The sequence below is a fragment of the Pristis pectinata genome, chromosome 6, assembly GCF_009764475.1.
Source record: "Pristis pectinata isolate sPriPec2 chromosome 6, sPriPec2.1.pri, whole genome shotgun sequence".
Classification (NCBI taxonomy): domain Eukaryota; kingdom Metazoa; phylum Chordata; class Chondrichthyes; order Rhinopristiformes; family Pristidae; genus Pristis; species Pristis pectinata.
The window spans coordinates 103,172,459-103,199,321 of record NC_067410.1 but is presented as its reverse complement, the minus strand read 5'-3'; the positions used below and the strand labels follow the sequence as shown (position 1 = coordinate 103,199,321).

The 26,863-nt window shown below is 44.6% G+C and overlaps 1 protein-coding gene across 4 annotated transcripts in view; it reads left to right on the top strand.

Annotated features, from left to right (window-relative positions):
• The window catches only part of LOC127571447 (glutathione hydrolase-like YwrD proenzyme), a 48,162-nt gene that overhangs the window by 5,915 nt on the left and 15,384 nt on the right, over positions 1-26,863 (top strand). For 2 of the 4 annotated variants that reach the window (XM_052017812.1, XM_052017811.1), the window contains exons 6-12: positions 4,513-4,719; positions 9,514-9,666; positions 10,356-10,443; positions 13,313-13,484; positions 15,991-16,153; positions 21,031-21,201; positions 26,493-26,577. In XM_052017812.1, the coding sequence (XP_051873772.1) occupies positions 4,513-4,719; positions 9,514-9,666; positions 10,356-10,443; positions 13,313-13,484; positions 15,991-16,153; positions 21,031-21,201; positions 26,493-26,577 (1,039 nt within the window). The remainder of the gene's footprint in view (positions 1-4,512; positions 4,720-9,513; positions 9,667-10,355; positions 10,444-13,312; positions 13,485-15,990; positions 16,154-21,030; positions 21,202-26,492; positions 26,578-26,863) is intronic. The other 2 variants (XM_052017813.1, XM_052017814.1) reach the window with 2 other exon arrangements.

The window sequence follows — 26,863 nt, the reverse complement described above, 5'->3', positions numbered from 1 at the left end:
CCACTTAAGTTAGTCCCACTTGCCTGCGTTTGACCCATATCCCTCTAAACCTTTCCTATCCACATATCTAAAGACATTTAAAATGTCTTTTAAATGCTTTTGTTATACTTGCTTCATCTACGTGAGATGCTGCCCCAAGAAGGCAACATCTGTCATCAAAGATCCCCACCATCTGGGTCATGCCATCTTCTCACAGCTACCATCAGACAGGAGGTGCAGAAGCCCGAAGTCCCACACCACCAGGTTCAAGAACAGCTACTTCCCTTCAACCATTCAGCTCTTGAATCAACCCGCACACCCCTAATCACTACCTCAGTATAGCAACACTATGACCACTTTGCACTATAATAGACTTTATATTTTTTCTAATTGTATTCTCTCCTGTGTAATTTTGTTTATCTTGTGAATGTTGTGTCTCTGATGCCATGTGCTTGTGATGCTGCTGCAAGTAAGTTTCCCATTGTACCTGTACATATATGTAGTTGTGCATATGACAGTAAATTTGACTGACTTTTCCTCTGGCAGCTCGTTTCATACACGGACCATCCTCTGTGTGGAAAAAGATGCCACTCAGGTTCCGATTAAATCTTTCCCCTCCCACCTTAAACCTATGCCCTCTAGTTCTTGATAAATATGTTTTATCTCTAATTTTTCCAGTTCTAGTCAAAGGTAACTCTATTTCATTCTCCTATCCTGCTGAGTATTTCCAGCATTTCCTGGCTTTATTTCAGACATCCGACATCTGCAGGATTTTATTTCTGTCTAATTGCTCCACTATTGGTGCCTATGGTTTTGGCTGCCTTGGTCCTAAGCTCAGGAACTTCTTTCTATTCCTTTAGGACAAAATCCTTAAAGCCTTGGGTCATCTGTGCTAACTGCACCCTACGGGAATCTGAATGTTGTTTTCTTGTGCTTCCCACTAGGTTCTATGAAGCACCTTAGCTCCTATCATTACATTAAAGTCATCGCTAGATATTGCACAGAAACAGGTCCTTTGGCTCACTCCAACGATCGTCTACTCATTGATACCAACCCTATATTATTGTCCCCACCTTCCCATCAAATCACACCAGATTCTACCACTCAATTTACACTGGCCAATTAACCCACCAACCCGCATGTCTTTGAGAAGTGGGTGGAAATGGGGGCATAGAACATAGAACAATACAGCACAGTACAGGCCCTTCGGCCCACAATGTTGTGCCGACATTTTATTTTGCTCTAATATCTACCTAACCCTTCCCTCCTACAAAGCATCTGGAGAAAACCTACCTGGTTAGAGGGAGAACATGTAAACTCCACACAGACAGCACCCGAGGTCAGGATTGAACCCAGGACTCTGGCGCTGTGAGGTAGCGGCTCTACTAGCTGCACCTCTGTGCCTCCCATGAAAGTACTATTATAAATTACCATTGCTTTTGATATTGGTATTGGTTTATAATTGTCACTTGTACCGAGGTACAGTGAAAAACTTGTCTTGCATACCGTTTATACAGGTCAATTCATTACACAGTGTATTGAGGTAGTACGGGGTAAAAAGATAAGATCGCTTTATCAGTCACATGTACATCGAAACACACAGCAAAATGCATTTTTGCGTAGAGTGCTCTGGGAGCAGCCCGCAAGTGTCGCCACGCTTCCGGCGCCAACATAGCATGCCCACAACTTCCTAACCTGTACATCTTTGGAATGGAAAACAATAACAGAATACAGAGTAAAGTGTCACAGCTACAGGGAAGTGCATTGCAGGTAGACAATAAGGTGCAAAGTCAAACAAGGTAGATTTGACGTCAAGAGTCCATCTCATTGTATAAGGGTTCAATAGTCTTATCACCGTGAGATAGAAGCTGTCCTTAAGCCTGGTGATATTTGCCCTCAGGCTCCTGTATCTTCTGCCTGATGAGAGAGGGGAGAAGAGAGAATGACCCGGGTGGGTGGGGTTTTTGATTATGCTGGCTGCTGCATAAGGCAGCGAGAGGTATAGACAGAGTCCATGGAGGGGAGGCTGGTTTTCGTGATGCGCTGGGCTGTGTCCACAACTCTCTGCAGTTTCTTGCGGTCCTGGGAAGAGGAGTTGCCATTCCAAGCCGTGATGCATTGAGATAGGATGCTTTCTATGGTGCACCGATAAAAGTTGGTGAATATCAAAGGGGACATACCAAATTTCTTTAGCCTCCTGTGGAAGTAGAGGTGCTGGTGAGCTTTCTTGGCCATAGCATCTACATGGTTGGACCAGGACAGGCTATTGGTGATGTTCACTGCTAGGAACATCAACCCTCTTGACCTCAGCACCATTAATGTAGACAGGTGCATATACACTGCCCCCTTTCCTGAAGTCAATGACCAGCTCTTTTGTTTTGCTGACATTAAGGGAAAGGTTGTTGTAATGACACCATGTCACTAAGCTCTCTATCTCCTTCCTGTACTCAGACTCATCATTATTTGAGATACTGCCTACTACATAGTATCATCTGCAAACTTGTAGATGGAGTTAGAGCAGAATCTGGCCACGAGTGTAGTAGGAATGAATTGATGGGGCATTGGTCAGGTCATGCGTCCAGCACTGTGCAGATTTGGTCTCCATATTCGAGGAGGAATATATTGGCCTTGGACTGGACTGGTTCCTGGGATGTTTCCCAATGTGGGGAGACTGATTAAGACTAACTGATATGTACGATGTATATAAAAATATAAATACGCAAGATTCTAGGAACCTTGACAGGACTGAGATTGTAGACTCTTGCTGGAGAATCTTGAACCAGAGGCTGTAATCTGGATACGGTCAACCTTTTTGAACTGAGATGGAAACACATTTTCTGCTGTATGAGGGTGGTGAACATGTGGAGCTACACCAAAGGATGTGGATACTCAGCAGTAATGTTGGGCACATTAGACTTCTACAATCAAATGGAATATTGGGTAAGAAGTAGTGGGTCAGCCATGACTGTACTGACTGGCTGAACCATTGAGGGTCTGCATAGAGTCATATAGAGTAATACAGCACAGAAACAGGCCCTTTGACCCAACTCGCCCATGCTGACTAAGATGCCCATCTAAGCTAGTCCCATTTGCCTGCATTGGGCCCACATCCCTCCAAACCTTTCCTATCCATGTACCTGTCTCAGTGTCTTTTAAATGCTGTTAGTGTACCTTCCTCTACCACTTCCAATGGCAGCTCATTCCATATGTGCACCACCCTCTCTGTGAAGAAGTTGCCCCTCAGGTCCTGTTTAAATCTTTCCTCTCTCACCTTAAACCTATGCCTTCTAGTTTTTGATCCTCTTTCCCTGGGAAAAAGACTGTGTGTATCCCTATCTATGCCCCACGTGGTTTTATAAACCTCTATGAGGTCACCCCTCAGTTGGGCTTTGTCCAGCTTCTGTTTCTTGTAGTCTTGTGAGGCAAGGAAGAGTTGTTCTTTTTTTCTTGTTAATCACTGCACTTTTTTGTACTTAACCAAACTATTTAATGGTGTACTAATCCATGTGGAGTACCTGAGTTCACATCCATTAAAAAAGCTGGGAGAGAGAATTTATTAAATGTTCGTGAAATGATATAGATTATAGTTACATCCACCCAGCTGAATCCTAATGAGATATATTGCATTGGTAATATATCTCATTCCCTGAGCATTCCATTATTTTTTTTTCATTTCATACTCAGGGAATAGAAGAAAGCTTTTCAAGGATAATAATGCCAAGTCAAGTTGAGTTTATTATCATGTGCACAAGTACAGTGAGGTACAGGTACAACAAAAAACTTGCAGCAGCATCACAGGCACATAGGTTCAGTAATCTTTACTCAAGTAAAGTAGTTACATAGAGTGATACAGCACAGAAATGGGCCCTTCAACTCACCACGTCCATGTCTTTCTTCCCAAGGAAAGGGAGCCAAAAACTAAAGGGCAGGGCATAGATTTAAGGTGAGAGGGGAAAGATTTAAAAGAGTCCTTAGAGGCAAGTTTTTCACACAGAGGGTGGTGCGTATATGGAACGAGCTGCCAGCGAAAGTAGTTGAGGCAGGTACAGTGACAACATTTAGAAGACATTTGCATGAGTACATGGTTAGCAAAGGTTGAGAGCAATGTGGGCCAAACGCAGGCAAATGGGGCTAACTTAGGTGGGCACCTTGGTTTGCACGGACAAGTTGGGCTGAAGGGCCTGTTTCTGTGCTATATTACTCTATTCTAGGTCAACCATTTTGTCCACAGGGTAATTTTAACCAAACGCTCCACAGGAACAGTGGGATTGGGGCAGTGCCAGATCTATATACAGCTCAAGTGGGAAGCAACATTGAGTGGAGTGTAAAACCTGTTTTCAGGCTAGTTCCATGGGCTCCTGTCTGTTGAGTTAGGTTATATAGTCACATTTCCTCCTTTAACTATCTGATATGGTCTCTGGATGAAGAAATGGCCTTTATCTGTTACTTTCTTTTTCTGGAAATTGGGCTGGAAGATTGATGTTGTCCCTCTCTGGCATGTGGTTAAACATTGTGTTGTTTTTCTGCCCCTAGCTCTCTCTGGCTGAGATCCTGCAACCGGCCATCAACTTGGCAGAAAGAGGCTTCCCCGTCACTGAAATTACAGCGTTTCACTGGGAGAGGGGGGCAAGCATCCTGCAGAGCCCTGGAAACCCTCACGGAAAAGACCTCCTGATCGAAGGTAGAAGTCCAAAAAGTGGGCAGATATTCAAGAACCCCCTTTTAGCTCAGACCTTTAAGGTGAGCCGTTCTGTTTTCTCCTGTGGTTCTTGTGAGCAAACCCAACTAATTTATGATGGGAAGAATTAGACCAGAAGTCCAAAGCACTTTATGGAGTGAGGTGTAGTTGTAGACAATGTATGTGTTGTAAGCTCCCACAAACCACAACACAACGATCATTGTTTCTGTGATATTGGTTGAGGGATGTGCATTGGCCAGTACATCAGGGAGATTTCACCCACTCCTCTTCACCTCAAGACCTTGGAAGATGTGTGCATGAGAGAGCAGACATAGCCTTGGCTTAGCTTCTTCTCTAAGGGCCAGGATCTTCAGTGGTGGTACACTCTCTCAATGCCCTACTGAAGTATCAGGGTAGCCTTTCTGTTTAAGTGTTAGGTGTGGGATGTCAACCTCTGCCCTGAGCTGAGAGTGCTCCCAACAGCTGATAGGAGAGGAAAATGATGGATAATTGAATAATTCCTTCCTGAGTGTGCATACACAGTGTGGCCACAGGTGGGTTGTACAGTTCTTCTACAAAGACTTGGGGAGGTGAGACCTACTATGGATTGATAAGCTGTTCCTAATGGCAAGGTGACCGTGCAGAGCAACTTGTACTCTCAGAACTTAATGATATAACTTACTTTCACTTCACTTCTCATTCCTACTGAATCTGGACTTGAATCTGATGTTCCTTCGAACTCTAACAAGACTGACATTATCATTGATTCATGGTATTACACTCTCAGAGTATGTATAACCCGCAGTATTTCCTCTGTTTGTTCAAATGGGCAGGGTGGCAGGTTGGGTCTGTCCCTCGATGGTATTAGACTTTGCTTTACCTGGGTAACGACTAATGCTGAGTTCCATCAATAATATCCTTCCATTAATTCCAATGCTGGTGAGATTTAGGCAGGCTTTAGAATGGGTGAGCAGTACTTCCCCTGCTTTTTATTTTCTATGGGCTGTACCCACACATTCCAATACCAGCAGGTGTATAACTCCTGAAATTCTTCCCTTCAAGTTGGTTATGTGATCTTCCCCCCTTGACTAGGGATTACAAAGGGTCTTTGACCTAAAACATTGACTCAGTTTCTCTTTCCATAAATGCTGCTTGACCTGCTGAGTGTTTCCAGCATTTTCTGTTTTCATTACAAACCCCAATTCACCTGAAACTGTGGCTCTGACAGAAAGCTCTGCCTGTTTGTTATTGCTGCCCTTGCTGACTACATTGGCACACAGTCGCCCAGTATATTCATTCTGAATCTTAAACGCTTCCTGGTTTTTCTCTCTCTCCCTGTTTTTGCTTGGCCCCAGGTGATACCATCTGGATCTTGCTCCTTTACCTTTGTTGTCTTACAGTTGGTGTTAAAGCAGTCACTACATTTCTTCTCCCCCTGTCGCTTTCCCTCTCTCTTGCCTCCTCTCCCCCATTTCTCCCCTCCTCCACCGCCCCCTTCCCCCACCTTCCTATCCTCTTTCGATAATCCCTCCCACCACCTGCAACCTTGCATTTGTTCCTTTCTCCCAAATCCCACCTACTCTTTTATAAACTACCTTTGGGAATTGATTTTCCTGCTGTTATGTGTAGGCTGAATTTTACAGCTAATTAAAAGTCTTTAAGAATGTAGTCAATGTTAGAGTCATAGATCATGGAAACAGGCCCTTCGGCCCACAGCATTCATGCTGACCATCAAACATCTGCACCAATCGTCCACTAATGCTACTTCTCCTCTCGCACGTTCTTCGCCTTCCACCTCCCCTGATTCTCTCACCAGCCACCTACACTAGGGGCAATTCACAGAGGCTGATTGACCTTCCAACTTGCATGTCTTTGGGATGTAGGTGGAAATCTATGTGGAAATTCCACGCATAAGTCACTGGAAGTCAGGAATGAACCTGGGTTATATGAGCTGTGAGGTAGCAGCTCTACTGGCTGTGCCACAAAGGCCATATGGGGAAAACTTGATTTGCACACAGCAGTATCCCACTAACTATAATGTGACAAGATGATGAGGCATAGATTGAGTGGACAGTCAGAGACTTTTTCCTAGGGCAAAAATGGCTAATATGAGGGGGCATCATTTTAAGGTGATTGGAGGAAGGTATAAAGGGAGTATTAGAGGTAAGTTTTTTACACAGAGAGTGGTGGGTGCGTGGAACGCACTGCCTGTAGGGGTTGTTTGGGCAGATACATTAGGGACATTTAAGAGACTCAGATAGAAACATGAATGATAAAGAAATGGAGGGCTATGTGGGAGGGAAGGGTTAGATAGATATCAGAGCAGGATAAAATGTCGGCACAACATCATGGGCCGAAGGGCCTGTACTGTGCTGGAATGTTCTATGGTTCTAGTCTGTTGTAGTGAAGATGATTTGAGGGAATAAATGTGCAAATCAGATGGAACCAGATTCTGCTCCCTTTCCCAGCTCTCCAATCTGCCCCAGTTTTTGTGGAAGTTTATTTCTGAAATATAATCTACGGAAAGGTTGTCCTTTTGAAGAAAGCAGTGAGGTATTCGACACTTCAATGCTGCAGGAGCCCCAAGGATGAGTTTGTTTTGACAAGGATCTGAAGGATTGCACATATCAGTAATTGCAGATGAGGGAGCTTTTAGCAGCTGAAACTCATTATCTAAAAGAACTTTTATAATATTTAATTTTTATAAATCATTTACAGGTGGTGAAACTACACCACAGCATGTGTCATTTGACAATGATTAACTTTGCAGCGGCGGTACCAGTCTGTAACCATGGTTGAGGGTTGCTGTAACAGGTTTTACCTCATTGCTCTTGCTTTATAATTGCTATAGCTAGTTAGAAATATATTTGAAAACAAAGAGACTGAGTGTTACTACGTCTTGCCTTTTCCCTCCCAGGGCTGGGACTCAAAGGGCGATGTTCCCTACGTTAAAACCTAGGGAACAGGTGAGGGGAGGTCCTATCCATTTCCCAGTGAGTGAGGGTGTACGGAACTAATTGGAGGAAAACTGACACTCTTACAAGAAGTATAACTTGGTATTAGTATCGGTTTATTATTGTCACTTGTGAAAAACTTGTCTTGCATACCGTTCGTACAGATCAATTCATTACACAGTGCACTGAGGTAGTACAGGGTAAAACAATAACAGAATACAGAGTAAAGTGTCACAGCTACAGGGAAGTGCATTGCAGCTAGACAATAAGGTGCAAGGTGCATACAACATACAGCTTCCAGCCCTATGACCCTCTGATATATATGCACTCCTTCAATTCTGGTCCCCTGATCATCTTCAACGTTAATCATTTCACCATTGGTGCCTGTGCTTTAGGCTCCAAGGTTCTACGATCTGGGATACCCTCGCTAAACCTTTCAGGCCCTCTACCTTTCTTTCCTGTTTTTAGATGCCCCTTAACACTTCCCACTTCCACCAAGCACTTGCTTGTCAAAAGGCTCAAATTTTGTTTGCTAACTTTTCCTCGTTTTGGTGGAGATGGGGCGTGGTGTACTGTCTTGCACTGTGTTTGTGTTTAGGGGAGAGATGAGGAGAGTGGAAGGAGCATCCTTGAACTGAATTGGAGAGGACAGATGGGTGGTTTCGAAGAGTATTGAATGGTGGCCAGTAAGGCCTGTTTCAGATTGTATGAGGAACCTCTGGTCTTGCTCCATTGGGCACCTCTATGTTTAGACTCATTAATAAAGATTATGAGCACATGAAATGGGCAAATAACAATTTAGAAACTGAGAGTGCAGTTACCAGTCTGAATTTTCTGCTGGTCTTTAATCTACATTGTTGCTCACTGTAGGCATGGTAGTGTAGCAGTTAGTGTAATGCTATTACAGCGCCAGTGACCCGGGTTCAATTCCAGCCGCTGTCTGTAAGGAGTTTGTATGTTCTCCCTGTGTGTCTGCATGGGTTTCATCTGGGTGCTCCGGTTTCCTCCCACATCCCAAACACGTACGGGTTAGGAAGTTGTGGGCATGCTATGTTGGCGCCAGAAGTGTGGCGACACTTGCAGGCTGCCCCCAGAATATTCTACGCAAAAGGTGCATTTCACTGTGTTTCAATGTACATCTGACTAATAAAGAAATCTTACCTTATCACTGTTGTTGTGGCCTTGATAGTGGCTGATAATGGAGACAGAAGGATTTTATTTTAAATCCTATCGTCTGTTGAAAGAGCTTTAGATTTACCAAGGTTAAATCTTTTGAGGTCGCAGATATATCCCTTCTTCCATATGATGAGTGAAGTGGTATTGGTATTGGTTTATTATTGTCACTTGTACTGAGGTACAGTAAAAAACGTGTCTTGCATACTGTTTGTACAGATCAATTCATTACACAGTGCATGGAGGTAGTACAGGGTAAAAACAATAACAGAATACAGAGTAAAGTGTCACAGCTACAGGGAAGTGCATTGCAGGTAGACAGTAAGGTGCAAGGTCAAACAAGTCCATCTCATTGTATAAGGGAACCGTTCAATAGTCTTATCACTGTGGGATAGAAGCTGTCCTTGAGCCTGGTGGTACAAGTGGCCAAGTAAAAAGGTCACAACATTGCTAATCCTGTGGCTTTCTATCCCCTTTTCCAGTTGGAAAATTCCTGCCTGCACTGGTCACCAGATGCTCTAGGACTTGGAGGGTCAGCAGATGGGAAGTTGAACATTCTTTGAATTGTTAATCGGTGTAACTTCAACTGGAATTGTGACAGGCTCCTGGGCAATGAGTGAACCATGCCAATGTTCCTCCTGTAGAATCAGGAATTTCTCCATTTTCTTATTGAGTATCTTTATGTTGCTGAAGTTTCTCAAGTACATGTACGTTGTATTTCTCATGAAGGAATTAGCACAGTTTGGCAAAAAAGGGTTCTATGAGGGAAGAATAGCCAGGGCCATTGTGGACATCATTAAGAAGAATGGGGGAGTTCTGAGTCTAGACGACCTGAAGGAGCACATCAGTACAGAAGTTACACCAACCTTCACCGATTATAAGGTAGGCTTTAATCTATGTAGCACTTTGCTTTTAGTGGAGATTGAATTGTGGTTTAACCATAGGGAGCTTAAATGATGAATGAACCACGCAGGTCAGTCTTAGTACTGATCACAAGGAAAATTAAGATTAAAAACAGTCAATTCTGGAACACCCAATAGGTCAGGAAGCTTCTGTGGAGAGAGAAAGTGAGTTGGAGTGAGACGATGGTTTCTGACAATAGGGGTTTACCGAAATTTGGTTTCTGTCATCCTAGATGCTTCCTGATCTACTGAGCTTATTCAGCATTTCTTTGCATTCACATCTCCTCGACGAGTGATGTTTTGTCTGTGTTTGCCTCCATACTCTCCTTAATGTTGTGGTTTTAAGATATAGTAAGCCTTTTGCTTATACATGTGACTATTAAAGAATGGAAAATACCTGCTATCTTGTTTAGATAACCTATTATCCACTCTGCTTTCACCAAATTCAGTGGAAAACATGGGCAGGATACTATCCAGGAGCAGTATATTTAGTGCAGACGTATGTGGTTGTGAATAAGTGACACATGGATCATCTTATTGGCTATGACATTGGGCTGGTTATTGATGTAATTTGAAAGAAAATTAACCGGATTGAATTAGAGTTTTACCTGAGTAATTAAAATGATTACATGTTTGTTATTACTTATTTCATTGCTGCTCTGTCTTCAGGGTGTGAGGATCTGGGAGCTTCCTCCAAATGGACAGGGAATCATTGCTCTAATGGCCTTGAATATGCTGGAGAGATATAACATCAAAGGTAGGAGACTGAGAGCGAGAGAGATTGGAATTCTGCGAATCACCAACCTCCTCTCTCTGCTGTAGCCAATACTTGAGTTCACCTCTTACATAAATGTTCCCTGCGAAATGTTAGTCTGTAAGGTAAGATATCTTCATTAGTCACATGTACGAAACACACAGTGAAATGCATCTTTTGCATAGTGTTCTGGGGGCAGCCCGCAAGTGTCACCACGCTTCCGGCGCCAACGTAGCATGCCCACAACTTCCTAACCCGTACATCTTTGGAACGTGGGAGGAAACCGGAGCACCCAGAGGAAACCCACACAGACAGGGGGAGAATTTATAAACTCCTTACAGGCAGCGGCAGGAATTGAACCCGGGTCGCTGGCACTGTAAAGCGTTACGCCAACCGCTACAATACCATGCCTATTATGACTGATGCAGGGTTTCGGCCCAAAATGTCGATGATTCCTCTCGCGCACTCCCACCGCAGATGTTGCTTGACCCACTGAGTTCCTCCAGCAGATTGATTGTTGTCCCAGGTTCTAGCATCTGCAGTCTCTTGTGTCCTCAGGGAACAGAGCCTGAATACACTGATGTGGCCTTACACAGAGACAATGAGTGTCAGCAGAATATTGAACCAGTGGCACATCGCATAGGGACCAGATCCTCTCCTCCAAGTTATGGTTGAAGTTCCATTGTGATGCAGTTATGAAGGCAAATGTTACATTGGACTTTATTGTGAGAGGATTTTGGTACAAGAGCAGAGGTGACTTAGTGCAATTATGCAGCGCCTTGGTGTCAAAGTCAAAGTCGAGTTTATTGTCATATGCACAAATGCTCTGGTTTCCTCCCACATTCCAAAGACGTACGGGTTAGGAGCTGTGGACGTGCTATGTTGGCACCGGAAGAGTGACGACACTTGCGGGCTGCCTCCAGCACATTCTCAGTAACGCAAAATGACGCATTTCGTTGTATGTTTCAATGTACATGTGACTAATAAATAATCTTAATCTTAAATACATGCCAGCACAGGTGCAATGAAAAACTTACCTGCAGCAGCATCACAGGCACATAGCATCAGATACATAACATTCACAAGAAAAACATAAATTAAGCGCAAGTTATATAAGAAAGAACACAACTAGAACAAAAAAATGTCTATTATAGTGCAAAGTAATCATAGTGTTGCTATTCTGAGGTAGTGATTAGGGTTGTGCAGGTTGGTTCAAGAATTGAATGGTTGAAGGGAAGGAGCTATTGTTGAACCTGGTGGTGTGGGACTTCAGGCTTCTGTACCTCCTGCCCAATGGTAGCTGCGAGAAGATGGCATGACCTGGATGGTGGGGATCTTTGGTGATGGATGTTGCCTTCTTGACCACATCCAGAGTAATGTATGCAATTTTGTCCTCTTTACCTAAAAAAGAATATACTTGCTATTAGAGGGAGTGCAACACCTATTCACCAGACTGGCTTGGGGGATGGCGGGTCTGTCACATGAGGAGAGATTGAGTAGATGAGGCATCTGTTTAAGGTCTGAAGAATGAAACTTACAAAATTTTTAGAAGGCTCAGCAGGTAGATTAGGAGAGGATGTTCCCTATGGTTGAGGAGTCTCTCTCTTTCACATTCCCTTGCCAGGCACTCGCATGTTCTCCCCGCCCTCCTTCACCCTCCCAAACCCATTGTCTATCAGACAACCTGGCTGAACTGGGACTGCTGATCCACCCTGGCCTTGAGCTACCAGAGCAAGGATTTCTCCACAGTGTTACAAAGAAGGCACGCCAGCAGCTCTACTTCGTTTGGAGTTTGAGGAGATTTGGAATGTCACCAAAGACTCTTACAAATTTCTACAGATGTACAATAGAGAGCAGTCTGACTGGTTCCATCACCACCTGGTATGGAGCCTCCAATATGCAGGATTGCAAGAGGCTGCACAGGGTTGTAGACTCAGCCAGCTTCATCGCGGATACAACCCTTCCCACCATCGAGGACATCTTCAAGAGGCGGTGTCTCAAGAAGGCGGCATCCATCACTAAGGACCCTCACCACCCAGGACATGCCCTCTCCTCATTACTACCATCGGGGAGGAGGTACAGGAGCCTGAAGACCCACACTCAACATTTTAGAAACGGGTTCTTCCCCTCCACCAACAGATTTCTGAATGGTCCATGAACTCTACCTCGTTATTCCTCTTTCGCACTATATATTTTTGTATCTTATTGTAATTTTTATATCTTGCACTGTACTGCTGCCGCAAAACAACAAATTTCACGACGTATGCCTTGTGAGCATGCCTTGTGTTCAGTTCTGGTTGTCTCATTGTAGGAAGGATGAAGAAGCTTTAGAGAGGGTGCAGAGGAGATTTACCAGGATGCTGCCTGGATTGCAGTGCATGTCTTATGAGGATAGGTTGAGCGAGCTAGGGCTTTTCTCTCTGGAGAGGAGGATGAGAGGTGACTTGATAGAGGTGTACAAGATGATAAGAGGCATAGATCAAGTGGACAGTCACAGACTTTTTCCCTGGGTGACAATGGCTAACACGAGAGGACATAATTTTAAGGTGATTGGAGGAAGGTGTAAGGGGGATGTCAGGGGTAAGTTTTTATACACAGAGAGTGGTGGGTGCGTGGAACGCACTGCCGGCAGAGGTTGTGGGGGCAGATACATTAGGGACATTTAAGAGACTCTTAGATAGACACATGAATGATAGAGAAATAGGGAGCTATGTGGGAGGGAAGGGTTAGATAGATCTTAGGGCAGGATAAAATGTCGGTACAACATTGTGGGCTGAAGGGCCTGTACTGTGCTGTAATGTTCTATGTTCTGTGTTCTATGTTCTATATGTCAGTGATAATAAACCCTGATTCTGACTGTGAATCCTTCCAGAATTGGGCCACAACAGTGCCGATTACATTCACCTGCTGGTGGAGGCTTTCAAACTCAGTTTAGCTGACGGTTCCTGGTTCTGTGCTGATCCGACTAAGGTCCAAGTGCCCTTGAATGAGCTGCTCTCCAAGCAGTACTGCCAGCAACGCTCTCAGCTCATCAGCCTGCAGAGGTGAGGCCCAGACCCTGACGTTCAAGGCTTCACTGCATCGTGGTGGAATTAGCTGGTGTTAGAAATCAAATGGTCAGTGAATTGGAGCCAAGGGACTAGTTTGCACAGTTTTGCAGCTGGTAGTGGGTGCCCCCCCCCATCCTTGGACTCTGTCTATACCTCTCACTGCCTTGGTGAAGCAGCCAGCATAATCAAAGACCCCACCCACCTGGAGCATTCTCTCTTCTCCCCTCTCCCATCAGGCAGAAGATACAGGAGCTTGAGGGCACATACCTCCAGGCTCAAGGACAGCTTCTATTCCACTGTGATAAGGCTATTGAATGGTTCCCTTATACAATGAGATGGACTCTGACCTCATGATCTGCCTTGTTGTGACCTTGCACCTTATTGCACTGCACTTCCTCTGTAGCTGTGACACTTTACTCTGTACTGTTATTGTTTTTACCTGTACTACATCAATGCACTCTTTATTAACTCAATGTAACTGCACTGTGTAATGAATTGATCTGTATGATCGGTATGCAAGAGAAGTTTTTCACTATACCTTGGTACAAGTGACAATGATAAACCAATGCCAAGGTACGCAGGTTGGTGGGCTAATTGGCCATTGTAAAGTGCCCCTGGCATGTATGTGAATGATATAGTATGGGAGGAGTTGAGGGAAATGTAGGAGAATTAAAAGTATCAGATTAGTGTAAATGGCATGATGATCAGTGCGGACGAGGTGGGACCTGTTTTCATACTTGATCCGCGATCTGTTTACTCTAAGGTGAGATTTAAAGGAGTATATGTTCTTTAACCCAGATTGCAGAAGGGAAGAGCTATTAAGGTTCTACTGATATCCCAGTTGTATAGATGGAAGTATGGAGATGGATGGTTATTCCTGAGCATTGTCACGAGAAATCTATGAGCAATCTCTCGGAGCTTTCAATGTGGAGATAAATAACTGGCTGAGTAAGCTTCCAGACTCCACAATGATGACCGCACAGCCATTTTATCTTGAACTGGATCTCACTAATTTAGTCTTCTGAGGGAGGATTCTGCATGAAACCTCCCTGAATACCAAAGGCCCCAATAATAATTCAGGAACATTATTCACTTTGCCTTCCTCCCAAGTTGCACTCCAGAGGCAACAAACCTTTATCCCTTCCCTTCTCCTCTCACAAACCCAACAGCACTGCATCTCGGATCAAACCCTTTCATTCTCCGATCTATGCAGTCTTGTTTCAGGTCCACTTTTGCTGAGTAAAATTGGCCTTATACCTATTTAGAGCTTTTATTCCAAGTCTGTAAGTGGCAACGCCAGTAGATAATGTGGTAAAGAAGAGACAGGGCATGCTTGCTTTTGTTGCTAGGGGTACAACATATTAGAGTCAGGAAGTCATGATACAGTTGTGTAAAACTTTTGGTTAGGCTGCACGGAGTATTGAGTGCTGTTCTGGTCGCCCCATTACATGAAGGATGTGGGAGGCTTTTGGAGAGGGTGCAGAAGCGGTTTACCAGGATGCTGCCTGGATTAGAGTGTATTGGCTATAAGGAGAGGTTGGACAAACTTGGGTTGTTTTCTCTGGCGTGTTGGAGGCTGAGGGCGGACCTGATATGAGCTTATAAAATTATGAGAGGTATAGATAGGGTAGATAGCCAGAATCTTTTTCCCAGAGTAGAAATGTCAAATACTAGAGGACATAGCTTTAAGGTGAGAGGGGAAAAGTTTAAAAGGAGATGTGCAGGGCAAGTTTTTTTATATACAGAGAGTGGTTGGTGCCTGGAACATGCTGCCAGGGGTGGTGGTGGAGGCAGATACGATAGTGGCGTTCAAGAGGCTTTTGAATAGACAGGGAATGGAGGGATGTGGATCATGTGCAGGCAGAAGGGATTAGTTTAATTTGGCGTCATGCTCGGCAAAGACGTCGAAGACCAAAGGGCCTGTTCCTGTGCTGTGCTGTTCCATGTTCTATCTTTGCCCTTTTCCATACTAAATCTAGCAGTGTTATGATCATGGCCTCAAATACTTCCCCGTTGTCACCCTTTCAACTGGATCGTATGTATTCCCTTTGGGTCTGGTTTAGCCCCTTCTTGTTGGGCTTGCTCTGCACTGATTAAAAATGTTCTCTGGAATGCATTTTCAAGAACTCTGATCTTTTTGTCACCTGCACTGTGTTAGACTGATAACTGGGTCCTGGATCTGAAACGTTAACTGTTTCTCTTTCCACAGATGCTGCTAAGTGTTTCCAGCAATTTCGATTTTTATTTTAAATTTCCAGCATCTGCAGTTTTTCTAATTTTCAGGAAGGAAATTTAAAGGGAATGGTGAATTTACCAGTGGGATTTTAAACTTCCTGACGAGCTTTTCTTTGTGTGATTGGCCTGTTGTTAGGAACAAGCATAAATCTATATTTCTACTGATGACTCTGGTCATAAATTTGAACTGATAAAACAAGAAACTCATCTCTCACCTCGAAGCCTCTCACGTGCACTTCTTTTCTCTCCTCTTGCGGGTAACTAGGGCAAGCAGTCAGTGTCTCCATGGCAACCCTTGCGAGGCTAGTGGTGACACGGTTTACTTCACAGTGGTGGACGAGGAAGGAAATGCCTGCTCTTTCATCAATAGCAACTGCCTGACCTTTGGCACTGGACTTGTACCAGAGGGCTGTGGATTTACATTGCACGTGAGTATTAAAGTCCTTGATAACTACTGCGTGCAGCAGACAGTTATTTGCTACCCATGAATGCTGTGTACATAATATTGGTATTGGTTCATTATTGTCACTTGTACTGAGGTACAGTGAAAAACTTGTCTTACATACCGTTCGTACAGATCAATTCATTACACAGTGCATTGAGGTAGTACAAAATGCATTGAGGTAGTACAGGGTAAAAACAATAACAGAATAAAGAGTAAAGTGTAACAGCCTCAGGGAAGTGCACTGCAGGTAGACAATAAGGTGCAAGGTCAAACAAGGTAGATTGTGAGGTCAAGAGTCCATCTCATCGTATCAGGGAACCATTCAATAGTCTTATCACAGTGGGGTAGAAGCTGTCCTTAAGCCTGGCGGTATGTGCCCTCAGGCTCCTGTATCTTCTGCTTGATGGGAGAGGGGAGAAGAGGGAATGACCCGGGTGGGTGGGGTCTTTGATTATGCTGGCTGCTTCACCAAGGCAGTGAGGGGTATAGACAGAGTCCATGGAGGGGAGATTGGTTTCTGTGATGTGCTGGGCTGTGTCCACAACTCTCTGCAGTTTCTTGCGGTCCTGGGCAGAGCAGTTGCCATACCAAGCCATGATGCATCCAGATAGGATGCTTTCTACGGTGCATTGATAAATGTTGGTGAGTGCCAAAGGGGACATGCCAAATTTCTTTAGCCTCCTGAGAAAGTAGATGCGCTGGTGAGCTTTCTTGGCCGTGATGTCTACGTGGTTGGATCAGGACAGGCTATTGGTGATGTTCACTGCTAGGAACTTGAAGCTCTCAACTCTCTTGACCTCAGCACCATTGATGTAGACAAGTGCATGTACACCGCCCCCTTTCCTGAAGTCAATGACCAGCTCTTTTGTTTTGCTGACACTGAGGGAAAGGTTGTTGTCATGACACCATGTCACTAAGCTCTCTATCTCCTTCCTGTACTCATCATTATTTGAGATACCACCTATTACGGTGGTATCATCTGCAAACTTGTAGATGGAGTTAGAGCAGAATCTGGCCACGCAGTCATGAGTATATAGGGAGTAGAGTAGAGGGCTGAGGATGCAGCCTTGTGGGGCACCAGTGTTGAGATTAATCGTGCCATAGGTGTTGCTGCCTATCCTCACTGATTGCGGTCTGTCGGTCAGAAAGTCAAGAGTGTGTTGCATGGATTAATAGCCTAAAAAAAACCCATGCTCTAACAGCCTGGGAGAAACCCACTAGACATGCCAGCGAGTGTGGCTTGGGTTTGCGGTTGAATTTTACACCAGAATTAACAGACTATTGGAATCAACAGGGACATGCTGTCACTTATTGTCCACGTAAGCTCTCCTCCGCTCACCACCTTACTGTCAGTATAACTTTATTCTCTTGTTCTCTGGTGCTTGATGGTTGGCATGGATAGGATGGGCCAAAGGGCCTGTTTCTGCACTGAATGGCTCTATGATTCTATTTTAACTTGCTTTTATATACGTCTGCACTGCTTTGTGTGGCAGTGAGTTCAGTCTTCAATCCCCTCTTGAGCAAAGAGGTTTCTCTGATATCCCTTGACTTATCAATGACTATTTTAAAATGATGGTTTCCGACCTCCCCTGTTCCATCCCAGACACACGTACACGAGTGGGAGCATCAAAAGAACACATGAAAATAGGGGCAGGAGTAGGCCACTCGGCGCCTCAAGCCTGGTCCACCTTTCAATACGATCGTGGCTGGTCTACTCTAGCCTCAACTCCTCTTCTGTGCCAGTACCCATAACCCTCAATTCCTCGATTTTTTTTTCAAATATTGATCTATCTACTCCTTGAGTTGATCCAACGATTTGGCCTCACCCCCCCCCGGGGGCAGAAAATGGACAGAGAATTCCACTACCCTCTGAGAGAAGACATTTTCTCCAGTTTGGCTCAGTCTCCTTGTCCTTGCCTGTGGCTAGAGCTACAGTGACAAGGGGTGTAACGGTGGTGCAGCAGTTAGCTCTTTGGACTCTGTTTGATCCTGACCTCAGGTGCTGTCTGTGTGAAGTCTGCTCGTTCTCCCCGCCTGTCAACCCAGTTGTGTCGTTAGATGTCGAAGCTGATCAGTTACTTAACTCCACAGACCTGTCTTTCCTCCATGTTCCTTACTATTTTTTGATTAACAAAAGTCCATCATCCATATACTTAAAGGTCACAAACGTTTGCGGAAGAGGGCTTCAGATTTAGAGTCATAGAGCCATACAGCAAGGAATCAGGGACCTCACCCCACTGAGACCACACCAACCATCACCCATTTACATTAATTCTACACTAATTCCCCCCACACTAAAATAGGTGGTGTTGTAGACAGTGTAAAAGGTTATGAAAAATTACAGAGGGATCTTGATCAGCTGGGTATGTGGGCTGAGGATTGGCAAACAATTTTCATTCCAGATAAATGTGAGGTATTGCATTTTAAGAGATCAAACCAGGGTAGGACTTGTACAGTGAATGGTAGAGCCCTGGGAGTGTTGTAGAACAGAGGGGCCTGGGAGTGCAAGTGCAGAATTCGCTGAAAGCGGCATCACAGGTAGACCGGGTGGTGAAGAAGGCATTTGGCACGCTGGCCCTCATCAGTCAGGGCATTGAGTATAGGAGTTGGGAAGTTATGTTGCAGTTAAATAAGCTGTTGGTGAGGCCGCACTTGGGTACTGTGTATAATTTTGGGCACCCTGTTATGAGAAAGATGTTATTAAACTAGAAAGAGTGCAGGAAAGATATATCAGGATGTTGCCTGGACTTGGGGGCCTGAGTTACAAGGAGAGGTTGCGTAGACTAGGACTTCATTCCCTGGAACATATAGAATTGAGGGGTGACCTGATGGAGGTGTGTAAGATCACGAGGGGTGCAGGGTGAAAGCACATAGTCTTTTCCCAGAGAGGAGGTGTGAAAAATGAGTGGCCATAGGTTTAAGATCAGAGGCAAGGGATATAAAAGGGACATCAGGGGCAGCTTCTTTGCTCAAAGGGTGGTGCTTATTTGGAATGAGCTGCCAGAAATAGTGGTTGAGGCGGGCACATTAGCAACATTTAAAAGCCATCTGGATAAGTACATGGATAGGAGAGGTTTAGAGGGCTATGGGCCAAACGTGGGCAGATGGGACTAGCTCGCTGGGCAACACAGTCGGCATGGATGAGTTGGGCCGAAGGGCCTGTTTCCATGCTGTGTGACTCTATGACTATGATTCCCCCTAATTTACCTTGCAGGCTCTACCACTCACCTAAACACGAGGAGCAATTTTCCCCATGGCCAATTGACCTTCCAATCTGTACATCTTTAGAATGGGGGAGGAAACCCATATGGTCACAGGGCAAATGTGTAAATACTGGAGCCTGAGGTCACATACCACCAAGCTTAAGGACAGCTTCTATCCCACGGTGATAAGACTATTGAACGGTTCCCTTATATGATGAGATGGACTCTGACCTCACGATCTACCTGGTGACCTTGCACCTTATTGTTTACCTGCACTGCACTTTCTCTGTAGCTGTGACACTTTGTACTGTTATTGTTTTTATTTGTACTACCTCACTGCACTCTGTACTAACTCAATGTAGCTGTGCTGTGTGATGAATTGACCTGTACGATCGGTATGCAAGACAAGCTTTTCACTGTACCTCAGTACAAGTTACAATAATAAACCAACACGAATAAATGCCAGACAGACAACACTGGAGGTTAGGACTGAACCCAGGTGGCTGGAGCTGTGAGGCAGTGGTTCTACAGCTACAACACTGTGCCAGCCTACCGTCCCCTGCAGGTAGAGATCTTTGCCAATTTCACTGCTGAGGTGTCTGGGGCTTTCAAATGCCCACCATTTTTAGGCCCCTCGAAACCCTCACAAAAACAAATGCAGAGCAGCAACCTGGGGAATTGCCCACTTCTCTGCATCTTGCCTCAGCTTGCAAACACTGAAGAAGCTCACTCAATGTGCACTTGCTAATAATATCTATCGAATATTGTTAAACAGGAGAATCTGAAGGAAGACTGTACTGAAGGATTTTATGGAGGCTAACCTAGGAAGCGATGTCAAAATATTGCTTCTTCAGTTCCTGAATGATTCCTGTATCTTGCTGCTTTCCAACTAACTACCGATTGAGCTGTTTGTGTGTAGCTGTGTTTAGCTGTGGGTCAATGGTTGGTGTTGTGTCTCAACCTTTTCCCATTATTGAGCGATCCAATACCAGAGGGCATGCACTGAAGGTGAGAGGAGGTAGGTTCAGAACACACGTGAGGGGTACGTTTTTTACTGAGAGAGTGGTGGATGCCTGGAATGCATTGCCTGATAGGGTGGTGGAGGCAAATTCATTGGGGGCTTTTAAGAAGGGCTTGGATGGGCACATGAATGAGGGATATGGGCATTCTGTAGGCAGGAGGGAATGGCTATGTCAGTACAACATTGTGGGCCGAAGAGCCTGTTCTGTGCTGTACTGTTCTGTGTTCTAACCTGCAAGTCATGGGTTCAAGTTCCCTTCCAGAGACTTCAACACAAAAATCTAAGCTGGCACCCAGTGCAGTAAGTGAGGGAGTGCTGCAGTTTTGGGGGTGCTGCCCTTTGGTTGAGACCTTAAACCAAGGCCTTGTCCAGTCCCATAAGTGGATCTCAAAGGTTTGAAGCAGAGCAAGGGAAGTTATCTGTGGTGTCCTGACTGACATTTATCCCTTAGCCAAAAGGTCCGGATGTCTAGTCATTATCACCACGCACGTTGTGGGATCTTGCTGTACTTAGTTTGGCTGCTGCATTTCCTACATAACAATAGTACAACAATAATTGTACTTCATTGGCAAGTTTTAAGTCAGGATAGACACTTGTAAAGGTGAATATTATAATTGTTCTAACATCTTGTTTTAGAACAGAGGCTTCCAATTTTCACTCGGGGCTGAACATCCAAATAGCCTGGCACCGGGAAAGCGACCCTGCCACAGCATCATCCCTGCGCTGGCCACATCTTCTGCGACTGGACAACTTCTGTGCAGCTTTGGAGTGATGGGTGGTATCATGCAACCTCAAGGCCAAGTTCAGGTAAAAGCCAGAGTGCTACTCGTCTGACAGGTGTTACTACACCGTCAGCAGTGATGGACTTCTTGGCAACTTGCTTTGGTTAGCAGGATGTGGAGCACGGAAACAGGCCCTTCCGACCACTGAGGCTGCACCAACTATCAACCACCCATTTACACTAATACCTTTATCTTATTCTCCACACATTTTTCATCAACCTCCCCCAGATTCTGCCACTCACCTACACACTAGGGGCAATTTATAGTGGCCAATTAACCTACCGACCTGCACACCTTTGTGGGAGGGAACCAGAGCACCCAGAGGAATCCCACGCGGTCACATGCATACTCCATGTAGGCAACAGTCGAGGTCAGGATTGAACCTGTGTCTCTGGCACTATGAGGCTGTGGCTCTACTCACTGTGCCATCGTGCCACTGACCTGTTTGCATTGCAACAGATGCAGGTACAGTTGGAGGTAGCACCTTTGCTCATCCACCAGTCTTCGATGGCTGTCGATAGACGTGATATCTCAGGTTGTGCCTTCACCACCAAGTCCTTTCCCTAATGATGGTTTCCTCCAAAGTGTCAAATCTGATGTCACCAGTTGCCAATTACTGTTGATGCCCAGAATCCCCAAGCAGTTCAGGTGACCACACAAACTCTAATTGCCTACACTATTACTGTAACACAAGGTTAGAATGAGAGTAATGAATAGAATATAAGAAAGCAGCAAATCAGTCATGTTTGCATAATTCCTTTTAAGTGCTGTCATTAACATTTAACTGTTAACAATTTGAATTATTTTCCTTTTATTATTTGCAATTCATTTTCATAACACCTACCACAGTTAATGTTCAGATCCTTTAATGCAAACTCTTGGTATTGGTATTGGTTTATTATTGTCACTTGTACCGAGGTACAGTGAAAAACTTGTCTTGAAGTTAACCTGTGCTCAGAGAGCCTGTGTGTCAGCACGAGCTGAGTAACTGCAATATGAGGAAACAGGAATTAAATGGGAGGGTCACGGAGCTGGAATAGAATCCGTATTGGATCTGGAGACCTGTGCCTCAGAATTCTCCCTCAGAACTTAAACTTGAGTCAAAAGTCCCATTGTAACTGTGGCTGGGTTTATGACTGAGCCTCTGTGAACAAGGCGGAAGGGATCAGTGAGCGATAGGAAGGCTTGTGGATAATTTAAAGATAAGTTAAGTGCTCTGGGAAGAAATGAAACTGATGCATGAATACTAGGTGCAGAGTTGTTATCATGCAGGGTTTTATTTATCCATTATCAACTGGGAACAATTTAGAAGTTTATGGTAATATTTATTACATTTATCTTCCCTTTGTTTCCTATTCTCTATCTCTGTTTCAGAGGATAGGTCAGCAACCAATATCTACAAAAGGCCCATCTACTCTCAGAGCTCCCTTGACTACACTTCCTCCCACTCTGCTGCCTGTATGAACTCCTTCCCTTTCTCTGAGTTTCTTTGTCTGTTATGAAAATTCCATCTTCCATACCAGTGATTCTGACACGTCTCCCTTTATCCTCAGCAATGGATTCATCTCCACTTAGCCCTCAACCACGTCCCTTCTAATTACTGCACTGATGCCCTTGTCCCTTCTCTTGCCCACTATTAGGATATGATTCTCCTTGTCCTCGCCTTCTACCCCACCAGCCTCCTTCAATGGATCATTGCCTGTGGCTCTTGTCGCTTTCAATATGCCATCAGTACACATCTTTCCCTCGGCTCACCACAGAGTATGACAAATGTGCACATGTATAGAAATGATAGCTGAGTGAAAATACCAACATCACAAGTTCCAGCAGCTCCCATTGCCTCGTGTGCTTTGCATTGGTCGGGTCAAGGGAAGGAACTTGCGTGTTCCCACAAATAATAGATTACTGAGGGGGAGAGAAGAACAACTGGAAAAAGAAAGCAGTCTCCAAATCTATCATTGATTAGAGTAAAGAGTTAGCAAGGTAGGTCTGGACCTCCTGCAAAGATTAGTAAATCCATAACAGGAATAATGGCAGTGGGATAGAGCACACAGGAGATATAGAAGCAGTGCTCGCTGTCCTTGAACAGAAACGGTGTCACTGTAAGAATCGAGGAATCAAATGGCTGCTAGATCTTGAGCTGGTTACCTTGGAGTGCTTGTGCATACGATCAGGTGTGTGAACCTCTTCTTTCATACGTAGAAGGCCCAGAAAATTCAATCAGTTGGGCTTATTTCACTATTTCATTCGGTAATGTGTGATTGTCTCCTGAAGTCCTTTGTTCTACGTCTCTCAATAACCTTGCCCAACAGGAATCAATAGGTCTTAACCTTGACGAACCCAACAACCAGAAATAAGGGGGAGTTGAGTTCCTCCTTCTCCCTCTCCCCTTCCCTCTCTCTGAAAATGTTCCTGCTGATTGCACTGCTAAGTGTCATTTTTTTCAATTTTAAGAACTATCTTCTCAGCCAAATTCATTTTCCTGTATTGAGCCTGCTCAGCCCTGTGACAATTCTATTCTAAAACTAGTTCACAACACCCTTTGGTCAAATCAAAAGGCAGCGCAGTGGTTTCAGAGCTGCAGTTATCTCAGCTGTCAGCAGGAGGTGCCAGTGAGATTGTGGTAGGGCTGTGCTGCTACAGAGAGTGTGGCCATTATTTCTCCGAACACACCTACCAAATTTCCTGGGTTGATTGGCCTTTTAACAGTTGCATATAAACTGAAAAATAACACAGAGCAAAACTAGTGCAACAGTTTAAAATTATTTATTTTCTCAAACCTAATTTATCAGGAGTTCAGACTCATTTTTTAAAAACTTTTTTTTAAAAAAGCTTACCTTCTTTAACAGATATGGAACTAGATTTGTGCAATCACTCTTCAGAGAATGAGGCTATTGGTCCACTGTGCTTGGCCAGTTAATACAAAATCTATATTTAGTTCTATTTCACTCATTTTTCCCTGCAGACCTTACAGTATTTATTCAATTCCCATATTGAAATCACTTTTGCATGTGTGTTCATTTCCCAATCACTGCATTTATTATTGAAAGTTCCTCTCAATTCTCCTTTGCTATTTGTCTTTAACGGGTACCCTCTCATTACCAATATATCTGCCACCGGAAACAGTTTCTCATTCTTTACTCTTTCCTATAGAGTGGACAGCCAGCGCCTCTTTCCCAGGGCACCAGTGCTCAGTACAAGAGGGCATGGCTTTAAAGTAATGGGTGGGAAGTTCAAGGGAGATATCAGAGGAAGGTTTTTTACCCAGAGAGTGGTTGGGGCATGGAATGCACTGCCTGGGGTGGTGGTGGAGGCAGGTACATTGGTTAAATTCAAGAGATTATTAGATAAGCACATGGAGGAATTTAAAATAGAGGGATAAGGGGTTAGATAGTCTTAGGCAAGGTTTAAAGGTCGGCACAACATTGTGGGCTAAAGGGCCTGTATTTTGCTGCACTGTTCTATGTTCTAACCCTTTGTGAATTTGAAGGGCATTAAATATCTCCTTTTAAGTCTTTCTAATACAAGGAGAACAGCCGCAGCTTTCTCCAGTTTGACAGCCTGTATCGCTGTTGCCTCCCAGCTCCAAAGACCCAGGTTCAATCCTGACCTCAGATGCTGTCTGTGTGAAGTTTGCATGTTTTCCGTGACCACATGGGTTTCCCCCGGGTGCTCCGGTTTCCTCCCACATCCCAAAGATGTACGAGTCAGTAGGTTAATTGGCCAGTGTGTGTAGGTGAGTGGTAGGATCTGGGGGAGTTGATGGGAATGTGGGGAGAATAAAATGGGATTAGTGTGGGATTGGTATAAACGTGTGTGGGATTGGTATAAACGTGTGTTACGGTTGGCGTCGGCTGAAGGGTCCGTTTTTGGGCTGAATAACTTGACAACATAACTGAAGTGTCCCATTTCTGGTATCGTTTCAGTAACTCTCCTCTACGTGCTTTCCCCAGGCCCTTGACATCCTTGATAAAGTGTGCTGAGTATTCATAGAGTCACAGAGTTGTACAGCACATAATGCCCACTGTGTCCATGCTGCCTGCTGTACCTACCCACACTTATCCCATTTACCTGCATTAAGTCTATAGCCTTCTATGCCTTGGTGATTCAAATACTCATCTAGATATTTCATAACTGTCGTGAGAGTCCCTGCCTCCACCACCAGGCAGCGCATTCCAGACTCCAGTCAAGCTCTGTGTGGAAAAGTTCTCCCTCAGATACCCTTTAAACCTCCTACCTCTCTAGGAGGTAGGAGATGTACCTACCTCTCCTTAAACCTAAGCCTTCTTGTCTTAGACACCCCCACCGTGGGAAGAAGATGTTTACTGTCTACCCTCATAATTATATATACCAGAATGACTCGATGCTCCAGTCAGGCCTGCCGTCCGTGCAAACATTCAGGATTTTCCTCCGAGCCACAGTTGGTTTCCATGAGCTACTCTGAAAATGTTTCTTGATAACAGCGAACATCGTGACCATCTTCAAGAAGGGAGGTTGGGCAAACAGTGCTGTGTGAAACATTCAGAGGCACAGCACAGGTGGTTGTTGCCCTAGAGAGTGCATGACAGGCTTGGACGCAGGGGGTTCCAGGTTTGATTGCAGATCGGTGCCTGGTTCTTCTGTCCACACCTCCCTCACTTCAATTGTGTTGCCACTGACTACCACGTCTTCAGCCGCCAGGCTCTGTAATTCCCTCTCCCTCTTGTCCCCACTTTTAAGAAGCACCTTAATGACCAGCTTTTGTTCATTTGTTCTTAAATCCCCTAAAGTAGCTCAGGTTTTTTGTTAAATAATGCTCCTCCGGGACATTTGGAATATATTTGCCTCATTTAAGCAAGGGCTTCGATAATCCAGTGTCCAATTATTTGGAAGTCTGATGGTTTGGCATCTTGCTCACTCATTAGTCCAGAGTGTGCAGGTGGGATGAGGGTTGAAACGCTGGAAGATTAGGTTGACAAGCTGAAACTTGCAAGGGTAGATTTTAAGGAAGACAGATGGAAAGAGAGGCAAAAAGTATTAAGGAGGAAATTCCAGAGCTTCGGAATCTGAAGCACGGCTGCCACTGGTGAAGTGATTTAAGTTGGTGAGGAACAAGAGATCAGAATTTGAAGGAGTATAGAGACTTCAAACTTTCAGCCAAGTCTTCAAGCAGACTGCAGCTCTTGGCAAGTTTTGTATTCTATTACTTTTAAACTCAGTGGCAAATTGTGGACCGGGAGTCCTCAAAGGACTGGCTCGAACGCTGCTTCTGTTTGGAATACAAGTGTAGGAAGCATTGATCTGACTTATTTTACTCAAACCTCCTCTGTCTTCAAGGTGTTGCTCAACATGATGGAATTTGGGATGAATCCACAAGAAGCTCTTGATGCTCCTAGATTTCGTGTGGAATATGAGAAGCCAGGTATCTCTTACCTTTATTGATTGTTGAGGAGCTTTTGACATTCAGTGCGAGTGGGTAATTTAAGACCTCAATGTAATGAGGTCCTTCCACAATCATCCAAGGCCCCAAAACTATGGGAGTGCTTTCGGTGCTCACTTTAATCTGAAACACCGTGGTTCTCCCCGGTTGACACTGCCTGACAAGTGGGTCTGGAGTTACATACATGTCAGACTGGGTAAAGACAGCAGATCTTCTCCTCTGAAGGAGGTTAGTGAACCAAAAAGGGTTTTACAACAAATCAGTAGTT